We start from the raw sequence: 27,605 nt of genomic DNA on the forward strand, positions 1-27,605 counted from the left end.
AATCCCCATGGTGGCAGGACTGTTTTTCTTTCTGGAGGCTCTGGGGAGAATCTATTTCCTTTCCTTGTCCAGCCCCCTGGGGCCACCCACATTCCCTGGCTCATGGCCCTCTCCCTCCGTGGTCAAAGCGATCGATGACACATCCCTCCTTGCATTTCATCTATAGTCACATCTCCCTCTGACTCTACTTCTGTCCCCCTCTTCCACGTTTAAGGTTCCTTGTGATTTCATGGGGCCCACCCAGATGATTCAGGATAGTCTCCCTATTAAAGGCCAGCTAATGAGCCCCCTTACTTCCACCCTTTGCCATGGAAGGCAGTATATTTGCAGGCTCTGGGGATTAGGGTGTGGACGTCTTTGGGGCCATTGTTCTGCCTACTGTGACCAGTTATTTCTTACTTAGACTCTCTGAGCCTACTGGGAATTTAACTTATTCAGCTGAGCATCCTTTGCAGTGCTTAAATAAAGGTCCACTGCATCACCCCCCTCAATGTAGTTTTTCAGTCTCTGTTTAAATATTCCTTGTGTTGGGGAACATTTTTTTGTGGGGACAAAAAATGCCTATTCTTTGTTGGGGACAGCTTTTGCCCTTGGAAAGTTCTTCCTTATGTGGTCTCACATGGTGGTCCTAGTAGCCTCTTCCTTCTGGCCTTAGTTCTGCCTGCTGGGGGCTTCCCAGTCAAATCCAGTCCTTCTCTCAAGAGGATTTGAGGATGGCCCCTGTGTCCCTCCTTGTTGCGAGGAGGTTCTCATGGCCAGAGGTGGGATGCTGTCAGGCTTTGGGCTGACCCCACAAGCCTGGCATGGTTATCACTCAGCCAGATAAAGCTTCTGGTCTGCTTCCAGAGCTCCACAATGGCCAGGTCCTCACTGTTCTCCGGATTGACAATACCTGTGCACCCATCTCCTTCGACCTGGGAGCTGCAGAAGAGCAACTGCAAACCTGGGGCATCCAGGTGAGTGCTGATTTCCTTGAGTCCCTACCGTTTTCTCTTTCATCCATTCATCCCTCTATCTTTTCATCCAGTTGTTCACAAAATCTTTATGCAACACTCTGTACCAGCTGTCATAGGGTATATAAGGAAGGTATATTAGAACTGCCCTCTCTTTCCTCTCTTCCCAATTAACTCACTTAACAAATGTGTATTTTTTTGGGTGCCCACTCTGTGCCAGGCACTTAATTGGCTAAACATAATAGAGGTGGACAGGACACAGTACCTGTGTCCACAGATCCCAGTGAGGGAGATGGGTGTGTGTGGGAGAAATTGGGACAGTATCATATAAATGCCACAGGAGAGGGATGCATAGGCAGTGAAGACATTCACAGGAGAAAATGAGAAACTTGCCTGGGGGAAGAGGGCAGTGGTTGTGAAAGCTTTGCAGAGGAGCAGATGCTTGATCTGGGATCTTGAATAAATAGGAATATGCTGGGTGGAGAGGAGGAAGGGCATTTTAGGAGAGGGAACTGCATAGACAAAGGAGAGTGCATATGAATTCGTTAGATAATGATGCAGTACCTTCAAGCATAGTGATTTGAGGCCAGGCATCACAGACCTGTGGAACTGGATGCAGATCTAGCTTCGATGCTCACTACCTATGTGACTTTGGGAAGGTGACTTAACCTCTCTGAGCCTCAGTTTTATCATCTGTAAATGTGGATAATATTGATACCTACTACAAAGGTTTTTCATTAGGATTAAATGCAGTAGTGCTTGAGGAACCCTTCATTGTCTCTAGTATATAGTAAATGCTCAATACATTGTAGCTATTATTGTTATGAAGTACCTATCTGTACGGGTTGTACTCTCTTCCCAAAGCCCCCAACATGATCAGGCCTTTCCTGTGCTAGCCAAGGAGGATTAAGGATTAATTATGAATAGGGAAGATATACTGCTAATTTTAGTCTGAAGATTTTAGAATTTACTTCTCTCTCTCTCTTTTTTTTTTTTTTTTTTTTGAGACAGAGTGTTGCTCTTTTGCCCAGGCTGGAGTGCAGTGGCGCAATCTGGGCTCACTGCAACCTCTTGCTTCCTGGGTTCAAGTGATTCTCATGCCTCAGCCTCCCAGGTAGCTGGAACTACAAGCATGCACCATGGCTGGCTAATTTTTGTATTTTTTAGTAGAGACGGGGTTTCACCATGTTGGCCAGGCTGGTCTCCAACTCCTGACCTTAAGTGATCCGCCCGCTTTGGCCTCCCAAAGTGCTGGGATTACAGGTATGAGCCACCACGCCTGGCAGATTTGGTTTTCTTATGGGTGAACAGTTTACATATTGTTCTACCGTGTTCCTAAATATAATTTTTTTCTATTAAATTAATTAATTAATTAATTAATAATTAATTAATTAATTAATGTTTTGAGACAGAGTCTTGCTTTGTAGCCCAGGCTGAAGTGCAGTGGTGCGATCTAGGTTCACTGCAACCTCCGCCTCCTGGCTTCAAGCAATTCTCCTGCCTCAGCCTCCCAGGTAGCTGGGATTACAGGTGTGTGCCACCACACCCAGCTAATTTTTGTATTTTTAGCAGGGACAGGGTTTCACCGTGTTGGCCAGGCTGGTCTTGAACTCCTGATCTCATGATCCGCCTACCTCGACCTCCCAAAGTGCTTGGGATTACAGGCGTGAGCCACCATGCCCAGCCTTCTTTTATATTTTTATAAAAAGAGACAGGGTCTTGCTTTGTTGCCCAGGCTGGTCTTGAACTCCCAGGCTCAAGCAGTCCGCCTGCCTTGGTCTCCCAAAGTGCTAGGATTACAGATGTGAGACACTGCACCTGTCCTAAATATCATTTTAATGGTTAAGTTCTGTTTTCTTAGTTCTACTCTCATGGGGCCTTTATATTCTGTAGACACTTTTGTTTGGGCAGGAAGAGGTGAGTGTTCAGTCTTTTGGATGGCGTTAATAGCTATTGATACTGCAGTATTGATAATGGCAACTCTATATTGAGTATTCACTGAGGGACTGGCCCTTTGCTCAGCACTGTACATGTATTATCTCATTTAATATGTACCTTGGTTCTACAAAGTGGGTACTTTTATTATCCTTATTTTACAGAGGAGAAAACTGAGGCTCAGAGGAGTCGGGTTACTTGCTCTAGGTCACACAACACATGAGTGGCCGGGCCAGAGTTTGAGCCCAGGGCTGTCTGACTCCAGGGCCTGTGCCTTAACCATCAGGCTACCCTGTGTCTACTGCAAGGTACTGAGTCTGAGGCTGTGTGGATCCTTCTCCAGATGTCGTGATGCCTGTTCTTCCCTAAGCTGAGAGCTGCACCATGTGACTTCAACCCAGTGCTCCAAGCTCCTTATTCTGCCTTTGGGACAGCCTAGAATGTGCCTAATCCCTCTTCCACATGATAGTCACATGCACCGGAAACTGGCTGTCCCGCGGCTAATTGATCTCTTTCCCTGGGTTCCAAGCAGGTCCCGGCCGACCAGTACAGGAGCTTGGCTGAGAGTGCCCTCTTGGAGCCCCAAGTGAGAAGATATATCATCTACAACTCGAGGCCTATGCGGCTGGCCTTTGCTGTGGTAAGGGGGAGGTGGCCCGCACACTGACCCTGCCCTGACAGCTTGTGGCGCCACCAAATTCAGCACCGTGTCTTGGAGCCTGTTGGTGTGGGTCAGGGGCTTGGGGGCTGTTGGCCCAGGTGCCTGGAAATGAGCAGTACATATGGACATTGATTTGGGATCAGAGGAAATTTATGGGAGAGCGTTGTAACCAGGTCGTTGCATAAAGGATGGGAGTCAGGGTTTACTGTGGGCAGAGCTTGGGACTGGGAGTCTGCAGATCTCAATGTCTGGCCTTGGCCAAGACTTTCCTCCTCTCCAGAACTTGGTTTTCCCATCTGCTCAACAGATGGGTCTATTTCAGCTCTAGTCATATATACGTGTATATATATGTGTGTATACACATACGTGTATATATGTGTATATATATATATATATATATGCATATACATCTTCATATTGATATATGTAAACACTTACATACATAAATGACAGAGCCAGGATTTGAACCCAGGCAGTCTGGTTTCAGCATCTGTGCTTGGAACCACTATGATTTGCTGCTGTTTTGTATGTATAAATGGTCAAATAGCACACATGACTCCCAGGTCCCACTTCTAGGGAGTAGGGAAAAGGGTGGGAAGCAGCATTGATTCGTTCCCTGGTGAGTGCTGAGCTGTTACTTATGTTACCTTGTTAACCCTTATTGCAATGCTGTGAAATAGGTGTTATTATCCCCATTTTACAGATGAGGAAACTGAGACTTAGAGGAGTTATAAATTGTCCAAAGCCATGTAGTACTTGAAGGATCATTGTGGTCTTTGAACTGTTACCTGTCTCACGTCAGATCCACCTGCCTTTTTCTGTTTTACTTAAAATTAAGGTAAACAAGGATTAGGAGTAGCTACTAACCCTTTTTGTCTACTTTTGCTTATAAACAAGGAACATGAGCTCATTCTCACAGACCCAGCTGTCTGCATCGATCTCTTACTGGTGCTGTGAACTGTCTGAATCCAAGGAGGGTATCAATAGTGTCTGAAGGGTGTCCCTTTGAATGGAGCTGCTTTATGCGAGGACTGAATTTCCTGACCATGCTCTCTGTCTGGCGTGTTGCAGGTTTTCTATGTGGTGGTGTGGGCCAATATCTACTCTACCAGTCAGATGTTTGCCTTGGGGAACCACTGGGCTGGCATGCTGCTCGTGACCCTGGCCGCGGTGAGCCTGACCTTGACTCTTGTGCTGGTCTTTGAAAGACACCAGAAGAAGGTGAGATGTCTGGAGATCCCTGCCACACTGTCTCCAGAAGGGTGGTGCAGGCGTGAGAATCAGATTTTTCTCTTTTGCCTCCCTCAAAGAATTTCCCTGGCCATGAAAATTCACACTAGCCCATAAGCCCAGTGACTAAAAGAAATCAAATTGTGTATGTGATTGTTCTCTCTGCTTTTCCTGTCTAATCCCTGTGGATTGTTTTTCTGGAAGCAAGCTGTGTTTTGGGAATGTGAGAGGAGAGCAGTAATAGCCCATATCCTGACAGTACTTTAGTTAACTGAGCCCTTTCATGCACTTCCTCTCCCTGGGTGCTCACAACAGCCTTGTAAACAAGGGAGGGTTACTGAACCCACCTGCAGCACAAGGTGCCTGAAGTTGACGTCTGGGGAGAGGTAATTTACATTATTCCCTCCTGTGACGGGCAGATGCTGACCTGCTGCTCTATTGACAGTCATGTCTCTAATCCCAGCAATGACCTTTGAGGCAAGGTGGGTGGTCCGAGAGTTTAGGTAACTTGTCCTGGATCCCTGTTAGTGACAGAGCCAGGGTTCAAACCCTGAGCCCTCTGGTTCCTGATCACGTTCAGAAAGGAGGTGGATACCTCCCAGCTTGATGTATGATTTTAATTGTATTCTGTCCCTTCAGTGTCTGTCTTTTGATATGCACTGAGCACATCATATGTAGTAGGTCCTCTGTTAAATGCTTACCACATTAACTCATTAAATCCTTCGACATTAAATCTGGGTAGAGGCTGTTACACTTATTTTGCAGTCGAGGAACCCTAGACTCAGGCTCAAAGAGCAGCCCCGGCCATGCTACTAATAAATGCCAGAGTTGGAAATCAAGGCCAGGGCGTCAGATTCCAAGCCATGTTCTTAGCCACAACACTAGAGAAAACTGTTGGTTCTCCAAAGCTGCTGTAACAAATTACCATGAACTTAGTGGGCTGAAACAACACCAATTTATTATCTTCCAGTTCTGTAGGTTAGATATTTGACATAGGTCTCACTGGACTAAAATCTAGGTACAGGCAGGGCTGCTTCCTTCTGAAGGCTCTGGGGGAGAATCTGTTTTCTTGCCTGTATAGCTCCTAGTGGTCCTCTGCATTCCTTGGCTGATGATCCCTTTCTTCATCTTCAAAGCCAGCAATGGCAGATCCAGTCTTTTTCACATCTCCTTCTCTGGCTCTTTTGCCTCCCTCTTCTACTTTTTTTTTTTTTTTTTTTTTTTTTTTTTGAGACAGAGTCTCGCCATCGCCCAGGCTGGGGTGCAGTGGCGTGATCTCGGCTCACTGCAGGCTCCGCCCCCCGGGGGTTCACGCCATTCTCCTGCCTCAGCCTCCCGAGTAGCTGGGACTACAGGCGCCCGCCACCTCGCCCGGCTAATTTTTTGTATTTTTAGTAGAGACGGGGTTTCACTGTGTTAGCCAGGATGGTCTCGATCTCCTGACCTCGTGATCCGCCCGCCTTGGCCTCCCAAAGTGCTGGGATTACAGGCGTGAGCCACCATGCCCGGCCTCCTCTTCTACTTTTAAGGACCCTTGTTATTACATTGGGCCATCTGGATAATCTGAGATAATCTCCTAATTTTAAGGTCAGCTGATTAACAACATAAATTTCATTGGCTACTTTAACTCCCCTTTGCTGCGTAACATTTGCACTGGTTTTGGGGAATAGGATTTAGACATCTTTGGGGACCATTTCTCTGCTACTGCACCTATGTTGTCTTTCCACCTACTTGGGAAGCTCCTGTTCCTTCATCCCCCGATCCCTGGCACAGTGCTGGACTCTGATCTTGCCTGACTCGGAAAGGGAGGGCAGGATGTTGGGAAATGTAAATCAGCATTTGGGGTGTGAATTCCACTTAGTGCGTGTGTTCACGAGACAAATGGGAACTTTATGGTGTACTCATTCTGTAAGGATCATTGTTGGGCTTTGCCACGAGACTGACAAAATAATGCTGCCCTTGGGGTCTGTTGAAGCTTTCATGGCCCTTGTGTTTGTCCTATAAAAAAAAAATCGAGCTGGCTACTCCTGCAGCAAGAACTTTGTCTTGGGGAGGGGAAGAAGCAAAGTGTTTGTTTTATTTAGCGAGAGCAAGCAAAAAAGATTGGCACCTGACAGGTGCTTCGAGGATGCAGATGTAATTCACATGATGGAGGGAATGCCTGCTTTGGCGCTCTGCCTCTGTCTCTTCTTTCCTCCTTTTATTCAGCCGGTATTTATGAAGCTCTTGATAGTACCAGGATATACCTTGTCCAGGGCCGCACAGCCAGGAAACAGCAGAGCTGAGCTTTGACCCAGGACTGACACTATTGAATTTACTGTTCCAACAATATATATCCATCTGTCCATCCATCTGTCCGTCCATCCATCCATCCATCCATCCATCCATCCATCCATGCATGCATCTATGTATGTATGTATGAATGACAGGGTCTTACTCTGTGCCAGGCACAGATCCCAGAAAATGAGCAAGGCTTGTGTGCAGCATGGAGGTCCCAGGTGCATCCTGGCAGTGCCGTCATCACTGTCTGCTCATTTAGGAGACTCTTTCTTTTCTTCCTAATAATGTCCATCATTTCATGAGCACCTATTGTGTGCTGTATGCTTGGGGCTTCACATCTATGCCCAACAACAACCTTATAAGGAGGCAGGATACCACCACCATTTGCTAGCTCTGCAACTTGGGGTGAGTTACTTAATCTATCAGGGCCTCAGTTTCCTCATCTAAAACATGAGATAATAATTGTAGCTCCCTCGTAGGGTGATTGTGAGAATTAAATGACTTAGACACACAAAGTGTTTATAATAATACCTGGTGTAAATGCTTTATAAGTATTAACTGTTATTGACTCTTCGCCAGTGAGGAAACAGAAGCTCAGAAAGGTTAAGTAACCAGTCCATGGCCACACAGCCCTTTTCAGGTCTTCTTTTGGGTCTCAGCTCCAGGACCTCGTCCTCCCTGGATCCCTTGTCACTCAGGACTATGCAGATCCCCTCTTCCTGACCATTGTCACTCTTACTTGTTAGCATCCTCCCTGTGTTGTTACTTGGTGTCCTTGAGAGCCTCAATGTCTTGCATAACTGTCTTGTTTTCCCTTTGGTGCACTGTTAGCCTTTCTCAGGATTGGAAGGTATGGGTTGGGCATGGTGGCTCACACTTATAATCCCAGTACTTTGGGAGGCTGAGGTGGGAGGATCACTTGGGCCCAGGAGTTGGAGACCAGGCTAGGCAACATTGTGAGACTCTGTCTCTACAAAAAATAAAATCAGTGGGGTGTGGTGGCACATGCCCATAGTCCTAGGAGGCTGAGGTGGGAGGATTGCTTGAGCCTAGGAGTTCAAGGCTGCAGTGAGCCATGATGGCAACATTATACTCCAGCCTGGGTGACTGGGTGACAGAGTGAGACCCTGCCTCAAAAAAAAAAAAAAAAAAAAGATTGTCAGGTTTGTAAAGGCAGGCAAGTCCCGGCCTTGTAGAGTATAGCACATTGCTAGGACACGTGAGAAGTTCCAGGTTCCTACAAATATTTGTTTGTGGCTAATATGGCACAGTGAAAACACAGTGATTTAAGTTCACTGTCATCCTCACTGTGATATTATCAGCTGGCATGTGTTAAGTGTTCAATTCTTTCAGTTATTCTACATGGATTAACTCATTTCATCCTTATTATACCCCTCTGAGGTAGGAGCATTATTTTCTCCATTTGGGGGTAAGGAGATGGAGGCAGAGAGATGTTTAGTAATTTGCCCAAGGTTATAGATAAAGTTAGGAATTGAACTATTAGTGATATGGATTTCTAGAAGGAAGAAATCCACATCAAATCCAAAACCACATCCAAATCTTCTTACTACAGATCTAGGCAAAACAAAATATAATTATTCCTCAATTTTCATGGTAGAGGCATTCCTGGAAAACTCAGTGTATATTAAACTCATGCAAACAATCACTTTAAGTGGCTGGGCATGGTGGCTCATGTCTGTAATCCCAGCACTTTGGGAGGCTGAGGTGGGAGAATTGCTTGAACCTAGGAGTTTGAGACCAGCCTGGGCAACACAGTGAGACCTGATCTCTACTAAAAATTTAAAAGTTAGCTGAGTGTGGTGGCATGCATGTGTGGTCCCAGCTGCTTGGGAGGCTGAGGCAGGAAGATCTGAGCCCAGGAGGTCAAGCATGCAGTGAGCTGTGATTGTACCACTGCACTCCAACCTGGGTGACAGAGCGAGACTAGGTTTCCAAAAAAAAAAAAATCACTTTAGGTATAAATGTAAACTGGAGTTAGGTTGGCTGAGAGAATTCTAAGTAGATTTTTTTATCGGCATGTATGCTGAGTGGGACATTTGGAGTCCAGGCAGCCCAGGGGACAGTCTTGAACATGCAGAATGGTTTCTAATAGGACATGTCTTTCAGTGAAAGGCATGGGTTTAGAACCCCTGGCCCTCCTCCACTAAGTGCCAGCACTGTCCATCCCATCCCTGTGACAACCAAAGGGTCCTCCTTGCATTTCCAAAATCTCCCTTACAGGGTGTTGCCCCTTTTGAGAACTATTATTCTTGATCAGGCTGCGCTCTTCTAACTGTGCCTGAAAGTCCTCTTGTGCTCACTTCCCCAAACCAGCATTTGGGGTCCCTTTGTCCCTCCTCTTCTCCCCCACCTGTTTAGCATCCACTTTCCCAGCTGAATGCGTGGCATCCATTGGTTTGGGTAGGAGAGCAGGAGGCTGATTCCCAGAACCCCTCCTGAGGGCCAGGTGCTGTGTTAGGTACTTTAAAGTAGGTGCTTTCTAGATGGAGTGATTGCGTCACTTACACAACAGATTTGATGTGTCAGCTCAAACAGATCAAACCCATTTGATCTCCCATCTTCTGCAAATACCTTATGCACCTTGACAGAGTCCCAGGCCCTGGATTAAGTACTTTACACACAGTCTCAGTGAAATCTCACTCAATTCCTAGGAGGCAAGGACATTCTTTTATTCTACAACTGAAGAAAATAAGGTTCAGGGAAGGGATATACCTTGTCCAGGGCCATATAGCTAGGAAGCAGCAGAGCTGGGCTTTATCCCAGGGCTGTCTGACACTATTGAATTTACTGTTCCATCTATCCCCCATCTCATTTTATTTTTCTTCCCTTATTTTTAAGAGATAGAGTCTCACTCTGTCACCTAGGCTGGAGTGCAGTGGCACAATCATAGCTTACTATAACCTCACACTCCTGGGCTCAAGTGATCCTCTTACCTCACCCTCCCAAGTAGTTGGGACTACAGGTGGACGCTACCATACCTAGCCAATTTTTTTTTTTTTTTTGAGATGGAGTCTCGCTCTGTTGCCCAGGCTGGAGTGCAGTGGCGTGATCTCTGCACACTGCAACCTCCGCCTCCTGAGTTCAAGCAATTCTTCTGCCTCAGCCTCCCGAGTAGCTGGGACTACAGGCGTGTGTCACCATGCCCAGCTAATTTTTGTATTATTAGTAGTGATGGCCTTTCACCATGTTGGCCAGGCTGGTCTCAAACTTCTGACCTTGTGATCCACCTGCCTTGGCCTCCCAAAGTGCTGGGATTACAGGCGTGAACCACCGCGCCTGGCCCCACCTAGTTAATTTTTAAACAATTTTTTATAGAGATGGCATCTCGCTACATTGTCCAGGCTGGCCTCAAACCCCTGGCTTCAAGAAATTCTCCTGCCTTAGTCTCTCAAAACACGGGGATTACAGGCATGAGTCACTGCGCCTGCCTCCACCCCAGACCATTTAATAGGGGAGGAAATGGGACAGTCCTGAGGGTGGGGATTGTCCCTTGGCATCTGGGGGTGGGATGGTGTGTTTCTACTGCCCAGAGCCTGGGAGCTCCCCAATAGCATGGAGGTCTGGTGATGGGCCTGGCGTTTGTCTTACAGGCCAACACCAACACGGACCTGAGGCTGGCAGCTGCCAATGGAGCCCTCCTGAGACATCGGGTGCTGCTGGGGGTGACAGACACAGTGGAAGGATGCCAGAGTGTGATTCAGGTGCTGTGTCTCATAGTGACCTCTTCCTGATGGCCCAGTTTTATGTTGGGCTAATGAAGAGCAGTGGCCTCATGTTCTCCCAACCTGCACAGTGTCTGCAGTAGTCTGCTAATGAGACGGCTGTCGGCAGCCCTTTCCTTCCGCCCTGCCCTGGTGTTTCTTCCTCAAGACACCTTCTCTGTGCAGTAACCAGTGGCCTGGAACCTCCATGTGGGAGGGCTGGAAGGGAAGCACAGATAATATCCACACCTTGCTGCTCACCTGGCATTTATTCAGCAGACAGACGGAGCCTCCTTTGTGCTGTGCCCTCGGTTGGACACTGGCGACATTGAGGGGCCCATGCAAGGTCCCTGTCCTGGCAGAGGATGACAGGCGTACAGTGAGACAGTCAACAGTAGCCTCTCTGGCCTTATAGCAAAGGGACAGCCCCCAACAAGGCTGAGAGGCAAGGTACACAGGGTCCCTTTGAAGGGCTGCATGGAGCTTACCATGGCTGGGGCTACACCAGTGTGACACAGCGGGGAGAGATGAGGCCACAGAGGCGGGTCAGATGCTGAAGGCCTTGTCTGCCTGGCTTGGTCATTCTCTTTGCCCCGAAGGCTGGGGGGACATCTGAAAGTGACTAGTATGGAGTCGCCGGGTGGGTCGGAACACAGTTAGGCCAGATCTCTTGATCCTGGCTGAACTCTCCTGTTCCTCCATCCATGCCTTATCTGCCCAGTGGAATTGCAAAACCTCCTCGGCACCACATCTGCATTCTCACCAGTCATGGCCCCTTGCCTGGTGGGAGCCCAGGGGTAGGTGTGCACAGGGGACCTGGGAAGAGGCTCCTTGTGCACCTGCCTCAGTTATTCCACGAATGTTTATTGAGAGCCTGTTATGTACCAGGCACTGTCCCAGGGATTGACGCTGCAGCAGAGAACACAGGCAGGTCCCTATGTTTGTGGAGCCTATCACACTCGAGATGGTGTAGGTATAAGATGATCTTGCCTAACATTGGAGTGAAGCAGATGGCATCACAAGATTCTCAGCAGTTCGAGTGTGACATTGTAGACTGGGAGCTCCTGGAACGTGGGGGTCCTTTTTAGCCTCGTTTATCTTTGAATCTCCTTTATCCGTTGGCATGTAGGAGTGGCTTGGCATGTGTTAGATGAATGCATGGATGGATAGATGACTAAAGTGGGCTGGGCGCGGTGGCTCACGTCTGTAATCCCAGCACTTTGGGAGGCTGAGGCGGGTGGATTGCCTGAGCTCAGGAGTTTGAAACCAGCCTGGGCAACATGGTGAAACCCCATCTCTATTAAAAATACAAAAAAATTAGCAGGGCGTGGCGGTGTGCACCTGTAGTCTCAGCTACTTGGGAGGTTGAGGCAGGAGAATCACTTGTACCCGGGAGGCGGAGCTTGCAGTGAGCCGAGATTGTACCATTGTGCACTCCACACTCCAGCCTGGGCAACAGAGCGAGACTCCATCTCAAACAAAACAAAACAAAACAAAACAAAAACAAAACAAAAAAGAGACACATCAGGTGGGCTCAGTGGCTCACCCCTATAATCCTAGCACTTTGGGAGGCTGAGGTGGGTGGATTGCTTGAATCTAAGAGTTCAACACCAGCAGCCTGGGCAACATGGCAAACTCTGTTTCTACAAAGAGTACAAAAACTAGCTGGGCGTGGTGTCGCATGCCTGTAGTCTCAGCTACTTGGGAGGCTGAGGTGGAAGGATCACCTGAGCATGGGAGGTCAAGGCTGCGGTGAGCTGTGATCGCGCCACTGCACTCCAGCCTGGGTGCCAGAGTGAGACCCTGTCTCGAAGAAAAAAAAAAAAAAAAAAAAGAATGGACACATCTTTTTAGACAACTTGGTTCTTTTAGTTTCTAAATAGTATCTTGGGATGAGGTGATACACTATCTGGCATGTCCTTCAGATTCACTGGGGGGTGCAGTGGAGGTGGGGGTGTTGGGGACGGGTACCAAGTGAGGATGGAGATGAACCAAGAGTGGCCGTGAGGTGACCTAACAGTTGCAGCAGTAGGATGGGTTGCTGTCTTCTACTTCTGTGTATGCTTGGAAATTTTCACAGTAAAGAACTTTAAAGGAACCATTTGAGAAATCCTCCCTTGTGGGTAAGACACTGGGAGACTAGTTGGCAAGAAGGCTGTGACTTTGGGTCTCATGGGTCAGTCAGTGGGAGGAAGGAGGTCTGGGAACCAGAGGAGGTGGCCAGTGGATGGGAGTTTGGGGCAAGGGCCACCAGTTTCTCCAAGAACTTCAATTAGGATGTGCGGCAGCTGTGGTCTTGACAGGTTGTCGTAACGTGAACGTGGAAGATTTCAGCCTGGTTAAGTTTAGCCTGGCTGGTCCCTGGGGTGGAAGGGGAGGCACAGGTGGGGTACAGACTTCTCGCCCTGCTTCTGTCCCCACAAGCACTCAGGTTGATTACCTCAGACCTGGTTGAGGGCCACAGGTGTCAGCTCTGAAGGGTTCCACTCATTTGCATGTTCACACCCCACCCATTGAGGATGAAGGTGGCCTCAGGTGGACAGGTGATGTCCAGGAGGGTTTGGAGTCTGTCTGGGATGCTCAGCAGCTTGTGGGAAATGGGGCCGCAGCCATTTTTTTTTTTTTTTGAGACAGAGTCTTGCTCTGTCGCCCAGGCTGGAGTGCAGTGGCGCAATCTCGGCTCACTGCAAGCTCCGCCTCCCGGGTTCACGCCATTCTCCTGCCTCAGCCTCTCCGAGTAGCTGGGACTACAGGCGCCCGCCACCACGCCCGGCTAATTTTTTTGTATTTTTAGTAGAGACGGGGTTTCACCGTGGTCTCGATCTCCTGAACTTGTGATCCGCCCGCCTTGGCCTCCCAAAGTGCTGGGATTACAAGCGTGAGCCACTGCGCCCAGCCGAGGCCGCAGCCATTTTGAACAGGGTTTAACTTTTTCTTTTTTCTTTTCTTTTCTTTCTTCTTTTCTTTTCTTTTTTCTTTTCTTTTCTTTTTCTTTTGTTTCCTTTTCCTTTCTTTTCAGACAGAGTCTTGCTCTGTCACCCAGGCTGGAGTGCAGTGGTGCGATCTTGGCTTACTGCAACCTTCCACCTCCCAGGTTCAAGTGATTCCTGTGCCTCAGGCTCCTGAGTAGCTGGGATTACAGGCGTCTACCACCACACCCAGCTAATTTTTTGTATTTTTTGTAGAGACAGGGGTTTCACCATGTTGACCAGGCTGGTCTTGAACTCCTGGCCTCAAGTGATCTGCCTGCCTCGGCCTCCTACAGTGCTGGGATTACAGGTGTGAGCCACTGCATCTGGCCTAGGGTTTGACCTTTTCTAAACTTGCACACAAAGCCATTTTTCTACCAACCATACAAATGAGACGTGGTCATGTTGCCGAATGACACGTGCCTGCCAGAGAGCAGGCTAAATAGGACTGTTTCAGGGAGGGAGAGTTCGGGGTTGGTCCGGCTTTGAGCCACGGTGGTCACTGCTGCTTCTCCCCACAGCTTTGGTTTGTCTACTTCGACCTGGAGAACTGTGTGCAGTTTTTGTCTGATCATGTTCAAGAAATGAAGACTAGCCAAGAGGTAAGATATCTTCAGTGAAAAAACAAAACAAACCAAAAACCAGGAGGCCAAATTGTATCGATTGCCTTATCTTAAGGGTGGGAAAATGTCTGAGAAAAAGTTGCTTGGAAGAATACCTACGAGCAATCAGTGGTTGTTTTGCCTAGGTAATTATGGCTGCTTTTCTGCTTCTTTTTAATGCATTGCTTCTTCCACATTTCCTATGGTAAGCATATATTTCTTCTTTTTTTTTTTTTGTTTCACTCAGTTGTCCAGGCTGGAGGGCAGTAGAGCGATCTCGGCTCACTGCAACCTTTGCTTCGTGGGTTCAAGCGATTCTCCTGCCTCAGCCTCCTGAGTAGCTGGAATTACAGGTGCCTGCCATCACACCTGGCTAATTTTTTGTTATTTTTAGTAGAGACAGGGTTTCACCATGTTGGCCAGGCTGGTCTTGAAGTCCTGACCTCGGGTGATCCATCTGCCTTGGCCTCCCAAAGTGCTGGGATTACAGGTGTGAGCCACCACGCCTGGCCATATATTTCTTTATAATTATAATATTAATAATAAATTTTGGTGGATTCCAAAGTATCATGCATTGAGGCAACTTTTACTTGTTCACAGTGCCTTTCTGCCGTTTATTAAGAAAATCAGAGGGATCTTGCTCTGCTTCTACAGAGGAGGAAACAGGCTCCGGGATGACCTGTTACCAGCCTGTGGTCATGGAGCTGGCTGGTGATGCCCAGGTTTGGAGGCCAGGCCTCCTGTCTCCGAGCCCTGGGCTCCTTCTCTAAGATTAGCCTTTTCTGAGCCCCGGCTGCAGTGAGTCTTGAAGTCAGAGTTGTGACTTAGCCCTGAATTTGGCTCGTTAGTTCCTGTGTGGCCTCAGGCAGGGCCTTTGAGTCTCAGTTTATTCATTTGCAACATATGGATAAAGATACCCACATCCCAGGCTGCTTTGAGCAAGTGAGAGCATGAGAGGAAAAATATTTGTTTGTTTGTTTTGAGGCAGAGTCTTGCTGTGTCACCGAGGCTGGAGTGCAGTGGCGCCATCTTGACTCACTGCAACTTCTGCCTCCCGAGTTCAAGTGATTCTCATGCCTCAGCCTCCTGAGTAGCTGGGACTACAGGTGTGTGCCACCACACTGGGCTAATTTTTGTATTTTTAGTGGAGACAGGGTTTCACCATGTTGGCCAGGCTGGTCTTGAACTCCTAGTCTCAAGTGATCCCTCCACCTCGGCCTCCCAAAGTGCTGGGATTACAGGCATGAGCCACCACTCCTGGCTATAAAAGGAAAAATATTTAGAAGCTATTAATGACCATCTGTAGGGAAATATATAATATCCCGAATGCGACCAGCTTTTTTTGAGGTCATCCTCTGAGTCTGAGACCTCATCCTCTGCTCGGTCTGCAGCTCGGGGAGGGAGTCAGCTGCAGATACCACCTGATTTAGGCACTCCTGAGCCCCTTCTCTGTTTCCTTTGTAGTCCTTGCTGAGAAGCAGATTGAGCCAGTTGTGTGTTGTCATGGAGACTGGGGTGAGCCCTGCAACAGCGGAGGGGCCTGAGAACTTGGAGGATGCTCCTCTCCTGCCAGGCAATTCTTGTCCTAACGAGAGGCCACTCATGCAGACTGAGCTTCATCAGCTTGTTCCTGAGGCTGAGCCGGAGGTAACAGGCACTCGGGCTTGTTGGGGCCATCCCTCCTCGGGGGAATTTGCATAGAGAAAGTCTATGTGGGGGCTTCTTAGATTCCCCGGGACATGGCTTCTCTCAGTTGGTAGACACCATACAAATCTAGCTCAGGTTTTCAATCTTTTCATTCTTCACCCTAGCACTTAAAAAGATAGTTAACGGGAAGCATTTTATATTTATTGGGACTTTTTGTTGCATTATTTAATATGTTGGATATTCTTTTTGATGGTTGCATTGGATGGGTAGTTGCATGCTGATAGATTATAGCTTACTTAACCATGAACATATTGATGAATATTTGGGTCTCAGTCAATTAATCAATTATTTATTCATCTATCCAACCATCCGTCTACTTTAATTGCAGTTAGATAGTTGACTCTTCTTTGCATTTTTTTTTTTGTTTTCTTTTGTTTTGAGACAGGGTCTTGCTCCCGTCACCCAGGCTGGGGTGCAGTGGTGTGATCACTGCTCACTGTGGCCTCAACTTCCCAGGCTCAAGCAATCCTCCCACCTCAGCCTCCTGAGTAGTTGGGACTATAGGCATGTGCCACTACGCCTGGCTAATTTTTTGTATTTTTATTAGAGTCAGGGTTTTGCCATGTTGCCCAGGCTAGTCACCAACTCCTGGGCTCAAGAGATCTACCTGCCTCGACCTCCCACTTCTTTGCATTTCTGTTGAATTCCAATTCCTCCAGCCCCAGAGTTCTGTTAGGTCCTGCCATCCACACTGTCTCTTGGCTATGGCTAAACACTGGCAGACCAGAAATCTGAAAATGTGGTTTGCAGCTTGTGCTACCTTCTTCTCATCATGAGGACAGACCCATTATCAGGGAGACAAGCAGTGATGGTGACCTCAGGTGACGTTTGAAACTTCAGAAGAGCACTTATATCTTTTCACCCAAGAGGTTTGGGGATTCAAGGTCCAAACAAGCCCAGGCTTTCTCTTTTGTACTGGTGGGGAGTAGGAAGCCTGCAAGTAGTACTATTTAAAAGAGAAAATGACAAGATGGTGTGGTGGCTCATGCCTGTAATCCCAGCACTTTGGGAGGCTGAGGCGGGAGGATCAGTTGAGTCCAGGAGTTCAAGTTGATCCTTCTGCCTCAGCCTCCCAAAGTCCTAGGATTACAGGCATGAGCCACCATGCCCGGCCTCCATTAAAATCTTTCATCTTTTTATATTAATTTTTAAATTTTTATTTAGAGATGGGGTTTTACCATGTTGCCAAGGCTTGTCTTGAGCTCCTGAGCTCAAGCGATCCATCTGCTTCGGCCTCCCAAAGTGTTAGGATCACAGGTGTGAGCCACCGTGCCCTGCCAAAATATTAAAAAGAAAAAAAGAGAGAAATGATAAATGTATTAACCTCTTCACTTTATCCTAGTGACTTTTTTTTTTTTTTTAAAGAGAAGACATTGATAAGGTTATGTACTTTCTTGTGACATGCGTGTGTGGGTTTTTGTGCGATAGCCCATTAAATATGGGTCTTTTAAATGATTATTTTCAGATTCATTCAAACCAATAGTAATACAATTTCCTGTCATGAGTATCAAGTGTGTGCACATGTTTTTAAAGTAGCTGCCCTTATAATTTAGTTAAGGAAAATATAATCGATGCCCAAGTCTCAACCTGGGCCAGATGGTCACATTTCAGTAGGAACCCAGTGTCTGTAAAGGATGGAAAGATAGTGATAATGACCTCTTACATTTTTACAGATTTTTCTCATGCATAAAATTCATTAGCATACTCTTCGAGGTATGAATTATTTTCCCTTCTTCCTTGGTGGGTGAAATAAGGTTCCAAGAGGTCAGCTGACTGGCCCAAGGTTGCCAGAAAGGGGGAGTGCAGTAAGCCCATGGCAGAAGCCAGCCCTGCTGATTCTAAGTAGGCCAATATTCTTGCTACAGTTCCTTGCTTCTTACGTTATTGATTTTAGAGTAAATTGGCGAGAAGACCAATCTGAGTTACTGAGTGGTAAACTATTTAAAGTGTTTTATATTTTCTAGCACAAAGGATAACTTGAAACAAAAGCTAATCTTATGAACCATGTGGGGTTTCTGCTTTTTTGAGTGATAATGATGGAAAGATATTGATGACATTTGTGGAGCACTAGGCACTGGGCTCAATGCTTTCTGTCTATTAGTCTCTCTCTCTTTTTTTTTTTTTTCGAGAGGGAGTTTTGCTCTTTTGCCCAGGCTAGAGTGAAGTGGTGTGATCTCGGCTCACTGCAAACTCCCCCCCCAGGTTCAAGCAATCCTCCTGCCTCAGCCTCCCAAGTAGCTAGGATTACAGGTGTCCGCCATGACGGCTGGTTAATTTTTGTATTTTTAGTAGAGGTGGGGGTTTCACCATGTTGGCCAGGCTGGTCTCGAACTCTTGACCTCAGGTGATCCACCTGCCTCGGCTTCCCAAAGTGCTAGGATTACAGGTGTGAGCCACCGCGCCCGGTCTCTATTAGTCTCTTTAATCCTCAGTCTAACTTAGAGGGGTCAGTGCCACTATTTTCCTTATTCTACCGATGAAGAAGTGGGCTCAATAACGTGAAGTGACTGCTCTGTGTTAGTCATAGAGTGGCTGAGTTGAAATTCCCTCTTGGCCTTTTTGACTTCAAAGCCTATCCTTAATTACTAACTCTACAGACATACCTTGTGTAACCCACATTTATTTCATTACATTCAGAGTGGACACAAGTATTGTGAAAGAGCTTCAACCCCATACTTAAGGAATTTAAGCATTTCCCCTGAGATCCCATCTTCTATACCAGTGAATGGATCTTTACAGACCAACTGTGTTAATAAGAATGTGCATTAAGGCCTAGTGCAGTGGCTCATGCCTGTAATCCCAACACTGTAGGGAGGCCAAGGCAGGAGCCCAGGAGTTCAAGACCAGCCTGAGCAACATAGTAAGATCCTGTCTTTTTTTTTTTTTGAAACAGAGTTTTACTCTTTTTGCCCAGGCTGGAGTGCAATGGCACAATCTTGGCTCACTGCAACCTCTGCCTCCCGGGTTCAAGTGATTCTCCTGCCTCAACCTCCCAAGTAGCTGGGATTACAGGCATGTGCCACTACGCCTGGCTAAATTTTTTTTGTGTTTTTAGTAGAGACAGGGTTTCACCATGTTGACCAGGTTGGTCTTGAACTCCTGACCTCAAGTGATCTGCCCTGCCTTGGCCTCTCAAAGTGCCGGGATTACAGGCATGAGCCACTGTACCCGGCTGTACTGTGTCTTTAAAAAAGAAAAAAAAAAAAGTACATTACATTCAATTTTTTAATCCTTTTTTACTTGAAATTTTTTTATTGTGGCAAATATACATAATATAAAATGTACCATCTTAACCATTTTAAGTATATAGTTCAGCGGCATGAGGTGCATTCACATCGTTATGCAACCATCACCATCAGCCATCTGCAGAATGTTTTCATCTTCCCAAATTGAAGCTCTGTGCTCATTAAACACTAACTTCCCCTTCCCTCCTTCCTCCCTCCCCTCAACCCCTAGAAACCACCATTTTGCTTTCTCTCCCTGTGAACTGATTACCCTAGGTGCCTCGTATTAGCGGAATCATGCAGTACATGTCCTTTTGTGATAAACCTAATTTTTATAAGCAATCTCTTTTATTCCCTTTTTAATGTTTTTCTTTTCTTTTTCTTTTACTGTCAGTGATCATATTTAAATATAAGCAGTTTCTTTTAATATGTTAGGAGTACTTGTGTAAAGAAATCTACCAGGTACCTTGTATGAATTAAATAATTCTGCTATAATGGGAATATTCCTCTCCCCGCCTCCACATTTAACTAGTAATTTTCTTCAAGTGAGTCACTTTGATCTCATATACTTTACAGACTCGTAGACATTTGAAAGTGCAAAAAATGTATTTGTGGCTGGCTAGGTTTACTTTCTTTTTATATTTTAAAAATATATTTTTAATTTTAATTTTATTTTTGTAGAGACAGAGTCTCGCTCTGTTGCCCAGGCTGGTCTCAAACTCCTGACCTCAAGTGATCTTCCTACCTTGGCCTCCTAAAGTGCTGGGATTACAGGTTTGAACAACCATGCCTGGCCAGCTAGGCTTAAAAAATTAGATAATTAGAAATTAGGTAATTTCTCTAGGGCTTCGAGGTTGCGTATTTTTTTTGTGCGTATTATTATTGCCATTCAGCAGTTAGTTACCCACCTTGGCAACAAGGACACTGAGGCTGCAGGAGCCCCACAGGCCATAAATTGCAGAACTGGGCTTCTGGACCAGGCTGGCATCTTCTGAGAGCCCCAGGTGCTGACCTGGCCTGGTTCTTCCTAGTGAGCATCACTGCCGGGTCCAGGGGCAAGAAAGCAGCATGGCCTTCCCCTGGTGCCTAAGCCCTTTTTCCTCAGGGGCTCCCCTGTGGTATTCAATCTGCTTCCCTGCCTCTTCTAGGAAATGGCCCGCCAGCTGCTGGCAGTGTTTGGCGGCTACTACATCCGGCTTCTAGTGACCTCCCAGCTCCCTCAGGCAATGGGGACACGACACACGAACTCTCCGAGAATTCCATGCCCCTGCCAGCTCATAGAAGCCTACATCCTAGGCACAGGGTGCTGCCCGTTCCTGGCGAGGTGACCTAGGGATGAAGGTACTCATCTTCCTCCAAGACTGAGCAGTCAGGAAGGCTTCAGGAGCCCAAGATGGCCAATGGGGAGCCCCAGGTGAGGAGAGAAGCATCTGGGGGCACTCCAAAAGGGGCCTCTGATGTCAGCCACTGGCGTGTTGTGCTCACTCCAGGGCCCAGCACAAAAATCCTTGTTTGACATCTCATGCTGACCCCCTGGCCTTTGCAGAAGCTGATGGTTACAGAGCTAGTCCCACCAAAGCTACTCTCTCTGCTGCTTAGAACTGTGGACATGTATGGAAGGACTGGACCCCCATTGCTTTCGTTGTTCAGAGAGCCCAGGAGACATGAAGATGACCAAACTGGGCAAATTATGTGTCCAAAACTTGGCCTCAGATGATGTTTCCATCCCCAACCCCTTCATGCCAGATGGGGAAACTGAGGCTCAGAGAGGATACTGCTCTATGTGGCATTGCCTTGAACCCCTAAAATTATCAGACTGCCTTTTTCCAATATAAAGAAAAAAAGTAAGTTTTCAGAATTCTCTCAATTTTTTAAGTTTTTCTCCCCCATATTTTGTGAAAAGCAGTGGTACGTGTACATGTTGTCTACCAGTACACAGGCTACAGAAGAGAGAGACAGAAGAAAGAGATGAAGGACAGATAACTGTTGATAGGAATATTTGAGAAAGATTGGTCCTGTTTGACTTGAGGACTTACTTGGTTCACAGGCATGCACGCTTGTGGTTGTGGTTTTATATTACAGATGTAGAACAACGGTTATGTTTCCCGACACGAACATTGTCCTGGAATGAAGTGTAATCAGCCACTTGTGGAATTCTGTGAAGAGCTCAGAAGCTTCCAAGTGATCTGCTCCTGAACAAGTTTGAAGACCTGTTGTTTCATAGACCCAAGTCCAAACGCCCTGACCTGGCATCTGAAGGATCCCCAGCCCCCAAGATCTAGCCTTCATCTGCGATTTTGGCTTCATCTCCCACAAAACCCCTTTATGAGTTGATGCTCTTTCCTGGACTGACATACCTATTCCTTTCCATTTGTTGGACTCCTATTCATGCTTCAAAATCCAGCTTTCTTAGTCTCTTCTTTAGGAAGCCTTCCCACACAGCCAACCCTGCTGCTCTCTGCCTCCTTTAAATTCCTGATACAGCTGCTGCTTGTTCTGACGTTTTATGGTATTGATTCTGTTTTTCTGTGTATATGCCAGTTTTTCTAGCTAGACTGTAAGCTCCTTAAGGACAGAGACTACACCTTGTATGTTTTGTGCATGACCTGGACCTGCTAAGAAAAAAAAAATCCCATGGATTGATTGCTTTGCCATCCCCACAGCAGCTTTTGCAAATTGCTGTCCAAACTCACTTGAATGATGACATTGCTATGGACCTGGGTTCTGGACCTGATCTGCCACTTCAAGCTGTGTAATTTTTGGCAAGTTGCTTTCTTTGTCTGGTCCTCAGTTTGCCCATCTATATAATGGGTGGATTGGATGATTTTTTTTTTTTAATTGAGACGGAGTCTCGCACTGTCACCCAGGCTGGAGTGCAGTGGCACGATCTTGGCTCACTGCAACCTCTGCCGCCTGGGTTTAAGTGATTCTCATGCCTCAGCCTCCCAAGTAGCTGGGAATACAGGTGTGCACCACTACGCCTGGATAATTTTTTGTATTTTTAGTAGAGATGGGGTTTCGCCATGTTGGCCAGGCTGGTCTTGAACTCCTGACCTCAGGTGATCCGCCCACCTCGGCCTCCCAAAGTGCTGGCATTACAGACGTGAGGCACCACAGCTGGCCTGGATGATTCTTAAGGGCCCTTCTAGGACCAAAGTGCTGGGAATTTCTAGCTTATTCTGCCCCCTTGTAGCCCTTGGCCTGTCTATCTTTATCCACATGCAGAAACATCTGGCAACCCCACATGGCTGAGATGACCTGGGCCTAGGACACCCTTGGACAGAAGACTGGCCTACCTAGCAGACCTGGATTTTTCTTCCTGATCTGCTGCTTCCAAGTTGTGTGACCTTGGCTAAGTCACTTAACCTTTCTGATTGTCATTTCACTTTTTAATAAAGTGGATCTGGTGAACAAGAAATGTAATAAACACGTGGCTTGCCATTCAAGAGATGAGTCTGACCATTCACTTTCTGTGTGCCAGAGAAGAGAGATCATGGGTATAGACCAGCCCCTGGAAAGGCTGCTTTGGTCAAGGCTGAGAGCAGCTTTGCTCAAGGAAATTATTCACAAAGGTGACCACTGTCTTTCTGACTGGCACAGAGGAAATGTTGGCTGTGAATGTGACCAATACAAAGAAGCCCGTATTTCTCAGTTAGTCCTAGAACCCCGGTAAGTAATTAACAGAATAAAAATGTGTTTGTTAAATGACAAAGCAGCAGTTTTTCAATTTTTAAGGTCTACTTAAGAGCCTTTGATGTGTGTTTCTTTTCCTGCCTTTTCCTTTCTTTAGAATTTTTGATGGTCTTACCTGGTGGGTGGGGCTTTCAGGGTATGCCCCCAGTGTACATTTCTCGGCATCTTTAAAATCCCTATGATCTCTGTCTCACCTACTTTACAGGGTTGCTATGAAGATCACATACTACACACAGGAATGCTCATCAGTTTTTAAATTTTAGTTAATTTTTGTTTATTTTTTTAATGTAATTTTTTTCAGAGAGATAAGGTCTTGCTATGTTGCCCAGCCTAGTCTTGAACTCCTGGTCTCAAGTGATCCTCCCGCCTTGGCCTCCCATGCTGCTGGGATTACAGGTGTGAACTACCATGCCCAGCCAGCTCCTAAGTCTTAAGGCTCTGTGTTAGTGATAGGTGTGGCCATGGTGGAGGCAGTGCGATGTCTTCGAGTGAGAGTGAAGGTGGTAACTCATTGCATGGATTCTAGAGTTCTGTTTATTCTAATCCAAGTTCTTCCACTTAAAAACAATGTTTTTCCTCTCATTGAGTCTCATTCCTCTCTATAGGATGGGAATAAGAGCACCTACTTGGCAGGTTGTTGTAAGGATTAAATGATGTAAAAAAATGTCAAGTGCTTGCAACTTTGAATTCCAAACTTGAGTGAAAGCTCAATAAATTGTTGCTTAAAAAATTTTTTGTCTTGTATATTGTAGGTACCTGATGTATATTTTTGTTGATCTAGCAGGTCATTAACAGTTAAGGTTATTCAGTCTGCCTCAGACCTCAGCTATTTCAGTGCCATGAGGTATATTTATGTCAATAAAGATTTTAGTCAAATCTCTGGAATTCAGCATCCAGAGATAATATAGCAGGGAGATAAAGAGCAAGCTGGTGACTTTGGGCCAGATACTCACTCTTTCTGTACTCCCTGTACCTAATTTCCTCATGTATTAAGGGGGGAGTGTGATAATAAGGGGGATTAACGGGAGTGATTGATGTGAAGCACAAAGCCTGGTCCACAGTAAGGGCTCAGTCAGTGGGGGCGTTTGTTCTGCAGCTGCTGGCTGCTGTTGGCTCCTAGTTTATGTTATCCTATGTTATCTTATAGTTGAGTGTTTTTACATTAAGTCTGTGATTCATTTTGAGTTAGTTTTTCTGAAGGATATAAAGTCTCTATCTGGATTAATTTTTTTTTTTATTGTTATACTTTAAGTTTTAGGGTACATGTGCACAATGTGCATGTTTGTTACATATGTATCCATGTGCCATGTTGGTGCGCTGCACCCATTAACTCGTCATTCAGCATTAGGTATATCTGCTAATGCTGTCCCTCCCCACTCCCCCGACCCCACAACAGTCCCCGGAATGTGATGTTCCCCTTCCTGTGTCCATGTGTTCTCATTGTTCAGTTCCCACCTATGAGTGAGAACATATGGTGTTTGGTTTTCTGTCCTTGGGATAGTTTACTGAGAATGATGGTTTCCAGTTTCATCCATGTCCCTACAAAGGACATGAACTCATCATTTTTTATGGCTGCATAGTATTCCATGGTGTATATGTGCCACATTTTCTTAATCCAGTCTATCGTTGTTGGACATTTGGGTTGGTTCCAACTCTTTGCTATTGTGAATAGTGCCGCAATAAACATACGTGTGCATGTGTCTTTGTTGCAGCATGATTTATAGTCCTTTGGGTATATACCCAGTAATGGGATGGCTGGGTCAAATGGTATTTCTAGTTCTAGATCCCTGAGGAATCACCACACTGACTTTCTATCTGGATTAATTTTTTGCATATTGTTCCAGCACCATCGGTTGAAAAGACTCTCTTTGCTCCATTGTATTGCCTTTGCTTTTTTTTTTTTTTTTTTTAAGGATCAGTTGACTATACTTATGTGGGTCTATTTCTGGGCTCTCTATTTGTTCCATTGATCTATGTGTCTGTTCTTTCCCAATAACACACTGTCTTGATTACTGTAGCTTTATAGTAAGTCTTGAAATTGGGTAGTGTGAGTCCTCCAGCTTTGTTCTTCTCTCTCAATGTTGATTTGGCTATTGTGTGTCTTAACGCCTTTCCATGTAAACTTTAGAATCAGTTTGTCAGTATCCACAAACTAACTCACTGTTTATTTTGATTGGGATTGCATCAAATCCATAGATCAAGTTGCAAGAACTGACATTTTCACAATATTGATTTCTGCCCACAAACATAGAATCTGTCTTCATTTATTTTGTTGTTCTTTGATTTCTTTTATCAGTTTTGTAGGGCTTTTTCCCTTTTCCTACAGTTTTTTTTTTCGTAGTTTTTCTTATAGATCTTGTACATATTTTGTTAGATTTATAAGATTTATACCTAAATATCTTATTTTTGGGGGTGCTAATAAAAATAGTATTGTGTATTTAGTTTCAAATTTCATTTGTTCATTGCTAACGTATGGGAAAGTGTTTGACTTTTTATCTACTCACATTGTATCCTGCAACCTTGCTAAAATCTCTTATTAGTTTTGGGAGTTTCTTTGTTGATTCTTTTGTTGATGAGATAATCATCTCACGTGTAAACAAAGACAGTTTTATTTCTTCCTTCCTCATCTGTATATCTGCATACTTTTTATTTCCTTTTCTTGTCCTATTTCATTGGCTTGGACTTCCAGTATGATGTTGAAGAGCAGTGGTAAGAGAGAACATTCTTGCCTTGTTTATGATTGTAGTGGGAGTTTCTTGTGTCTTTTTTTTTTTTTTTTTTGAGACAGAGTCTTGCTCTATTGACCAGGCTGGAGTACAGTGGAGCAATCTCAGCTCACTGGAACCTCCACCTCCTGGGTTCAAGCGATTTTCCTGCCTCAGCCTCCTGAGTAGCTGGGATTACAGGCCTGCACCACTATACCCGACTAATTTTTATACGTGGTTTTCTTTCTTGTTTTTTTTTTAAGAGATGGGGTTTCTCCATGTTGGCCAGCCTGGCTCAAACTCCTGACCTCAGGTAATCTGCCCTCCTTGGGCTCCCAAAGTGCTGGGATTACAGGTGTGAGCCACCATGCCTGGCCTTCACTATTAAATATGATGTTAGCTCTGGACTTTTTGGTAGGTTTTTTTTTGTTTGTTTTGTTTTTTTGAGACAGAGTCTTGCTCCATCACCAGGCTGGAGTGCAGTAGCCTGATCTCACCTCACTGCAACCTCTACTTCCTGGGTTCAAGCAATTCTTCTGCCTCAGCCTCCCGAGTAGCTAGGACTACAGGCATGTGCCACCACGCCCAGCTAGTTTTCTTGTGTTTTTAGTAGAGATCAAGTTTCACCATGTTGGACAGGATGGTCTTGATCACTTGACCTTGTGATCCGCCCGCCTCGGCCTCCCAAAGTGCTGGGGATTACAGGCATGAGCCGCTGTGCCCAGCCCTAGTAGGTTTTTTGTTTTGTTTTGTTTTGTTTTGTTTTGAGACAGGATCTCACTCTGTCACCTAGGCTGGAGGCTGGAGTGCGGTGGCACGATCACAGCTTACTGCAGCCTTGATCTCCCGAGCTCAAGCAATCCTGAGTAGCTGGGTTTATACCACACCTGGCTAATTTTTTTTTTTTTTGAAATGGGATCTCACTCTGTCACCCAGATTGGAGTGGAGTGGTGGGATCTTGGCTCACTGCAACCTCTGCCTCCCAGGCTCAAGTGATCCTCTCACCTCAGCCTCCTGAGTAGCTGGGACCATGCTTGGCTACCAAAAGGTAGAGACAGGGTTCTGTCATGTTGGTGTTGTTCAGTTTGGTCTTGAACTCCTTAGTTCAGGTGATCCACCCACCTTGGCCTCCCAAAGTGCTGAGATAACAGGCATGAGCCACCGTGCCTGGCCTGGGCCACCACACCCAGCCATAATTTTTTAGTTTTTTGTAGAGATGGAGTCTCATTATGTTGCCCAGACTGGCCTTGAACTCCTGGAGTTGATCCTCCCACCTCAGCCTTCCAGAGTGTTGAGATTTCAGGCCTGAGCCACCATGCCCAGATGACATATTCTTTAACAAGTTGAGAAAGTTTCCTCTCTATTCCTTTCTTACTGAGAGGAAATTAGCTTTCTTTTGATTAGTCATTGCATAGTATATCTTTGTTCATCCTTTTACTTTTGACCTCTTCACATTCTTATATTTAAGGTTTCACCCTTGTAGGCATGTAAGATTTGCTTTTTTGAAATAAGTTTTTTTCTAATTCAAAGTATTTACTATACTATAGCTAATGTGTTTACTGATAGACTTGGATTTGAATGTACCATCTTACTAATAATTCTGTTGGTTTTTCTCTTAATGTGTTCTTTTCTTTTTTTCTGTCTTTTTTCCTTCTTTTGGATTAAGGTTGTTTGTTTTGGGTAATTTCTCCTTTATTAGCATATTAGCATACTTTTCTTTTAGTTCTTACCCTAGATTTAACAAGCATCTTTGACTTATTGAAGTGTATTATAAGTGATCACTTTTATCATTTCCTGGACAACCCAGCGACTATACAGTTCTTTTTTTTTTTTGATACGGAGTCTCCCTCTGTGGCCCAGGCTAGAGTGCAGTGGCATAATCTTGGCTCACTGCAACCTCCGCCTCCCAGGTTCAGGCGATTCT

At 45.8% G+C, this 27,605-nt stretch overlaps 1 protein-coding gene across 5 annotated transcripts in view; it reads left to right on the plus strand.

Annotated features, from left to right (window-relative positions):
- TMEM268 (transmembrane protein 268) overlaps positions 1–21,646 on the plus strand; it is a 34,005-nt gene extending 12,359 nt beyond the window's left edge. For 2 of the 5 annotated variants that reach the window (XM_032164962.2, XM_032164966.2), the window contains 7 exons: positions 847–956; positions 3,418–3,528; positions 4,621–4,770; positions 10,671–10,781; positions 14,272–14,352; positions 15,817–15,999; positions 20,432–21,646. In XM_032164962.2, the coding sequence (XP_032020853.1) occupies positions 847–956; positions 3,418–3,528; positions 4,621–4,770; positions 10,671–10,781; positions 14,272–14,352; positions 15,817–15,999; positions 20,432–20,611 (926 nt within the window). In that variant the 3' untranslated portion in view covers positions 20,612–21,646. The remainder of the gene's footprint in view (positions 1–846; positions 957–3,417; positions 3,529–4,620; positions 4,771–10,670; positions 10,782–14,271; positions 14,353–15,816; positions 16,000–20,431) is intronic. The other 3 variants (XM_032164963.2, XM_032164967.2, XR_004249927.2) reach the window with 2 other exon arrangements.
- Positions 21,647–27,605: the final 5,959 nt, after the last annotated feature.

This window comes from Hylobates moloch, unplaced genomic scaffold (genome assembly GCF_009828535.3).
Source record: "Hylobates moloch isolate HMO894 unplaced genomic scaffold, HMol_V3 SCAFFOLD_10, whole genome shotgun sequence".
In the NCBI taxonomy this organism is placed as follows: domain Eukaryota; kingdom Metazoa; phylum Chordata; class Mammalia; order Primates; family Hylobatidae; genus Hylobates; species Hylobates moloch.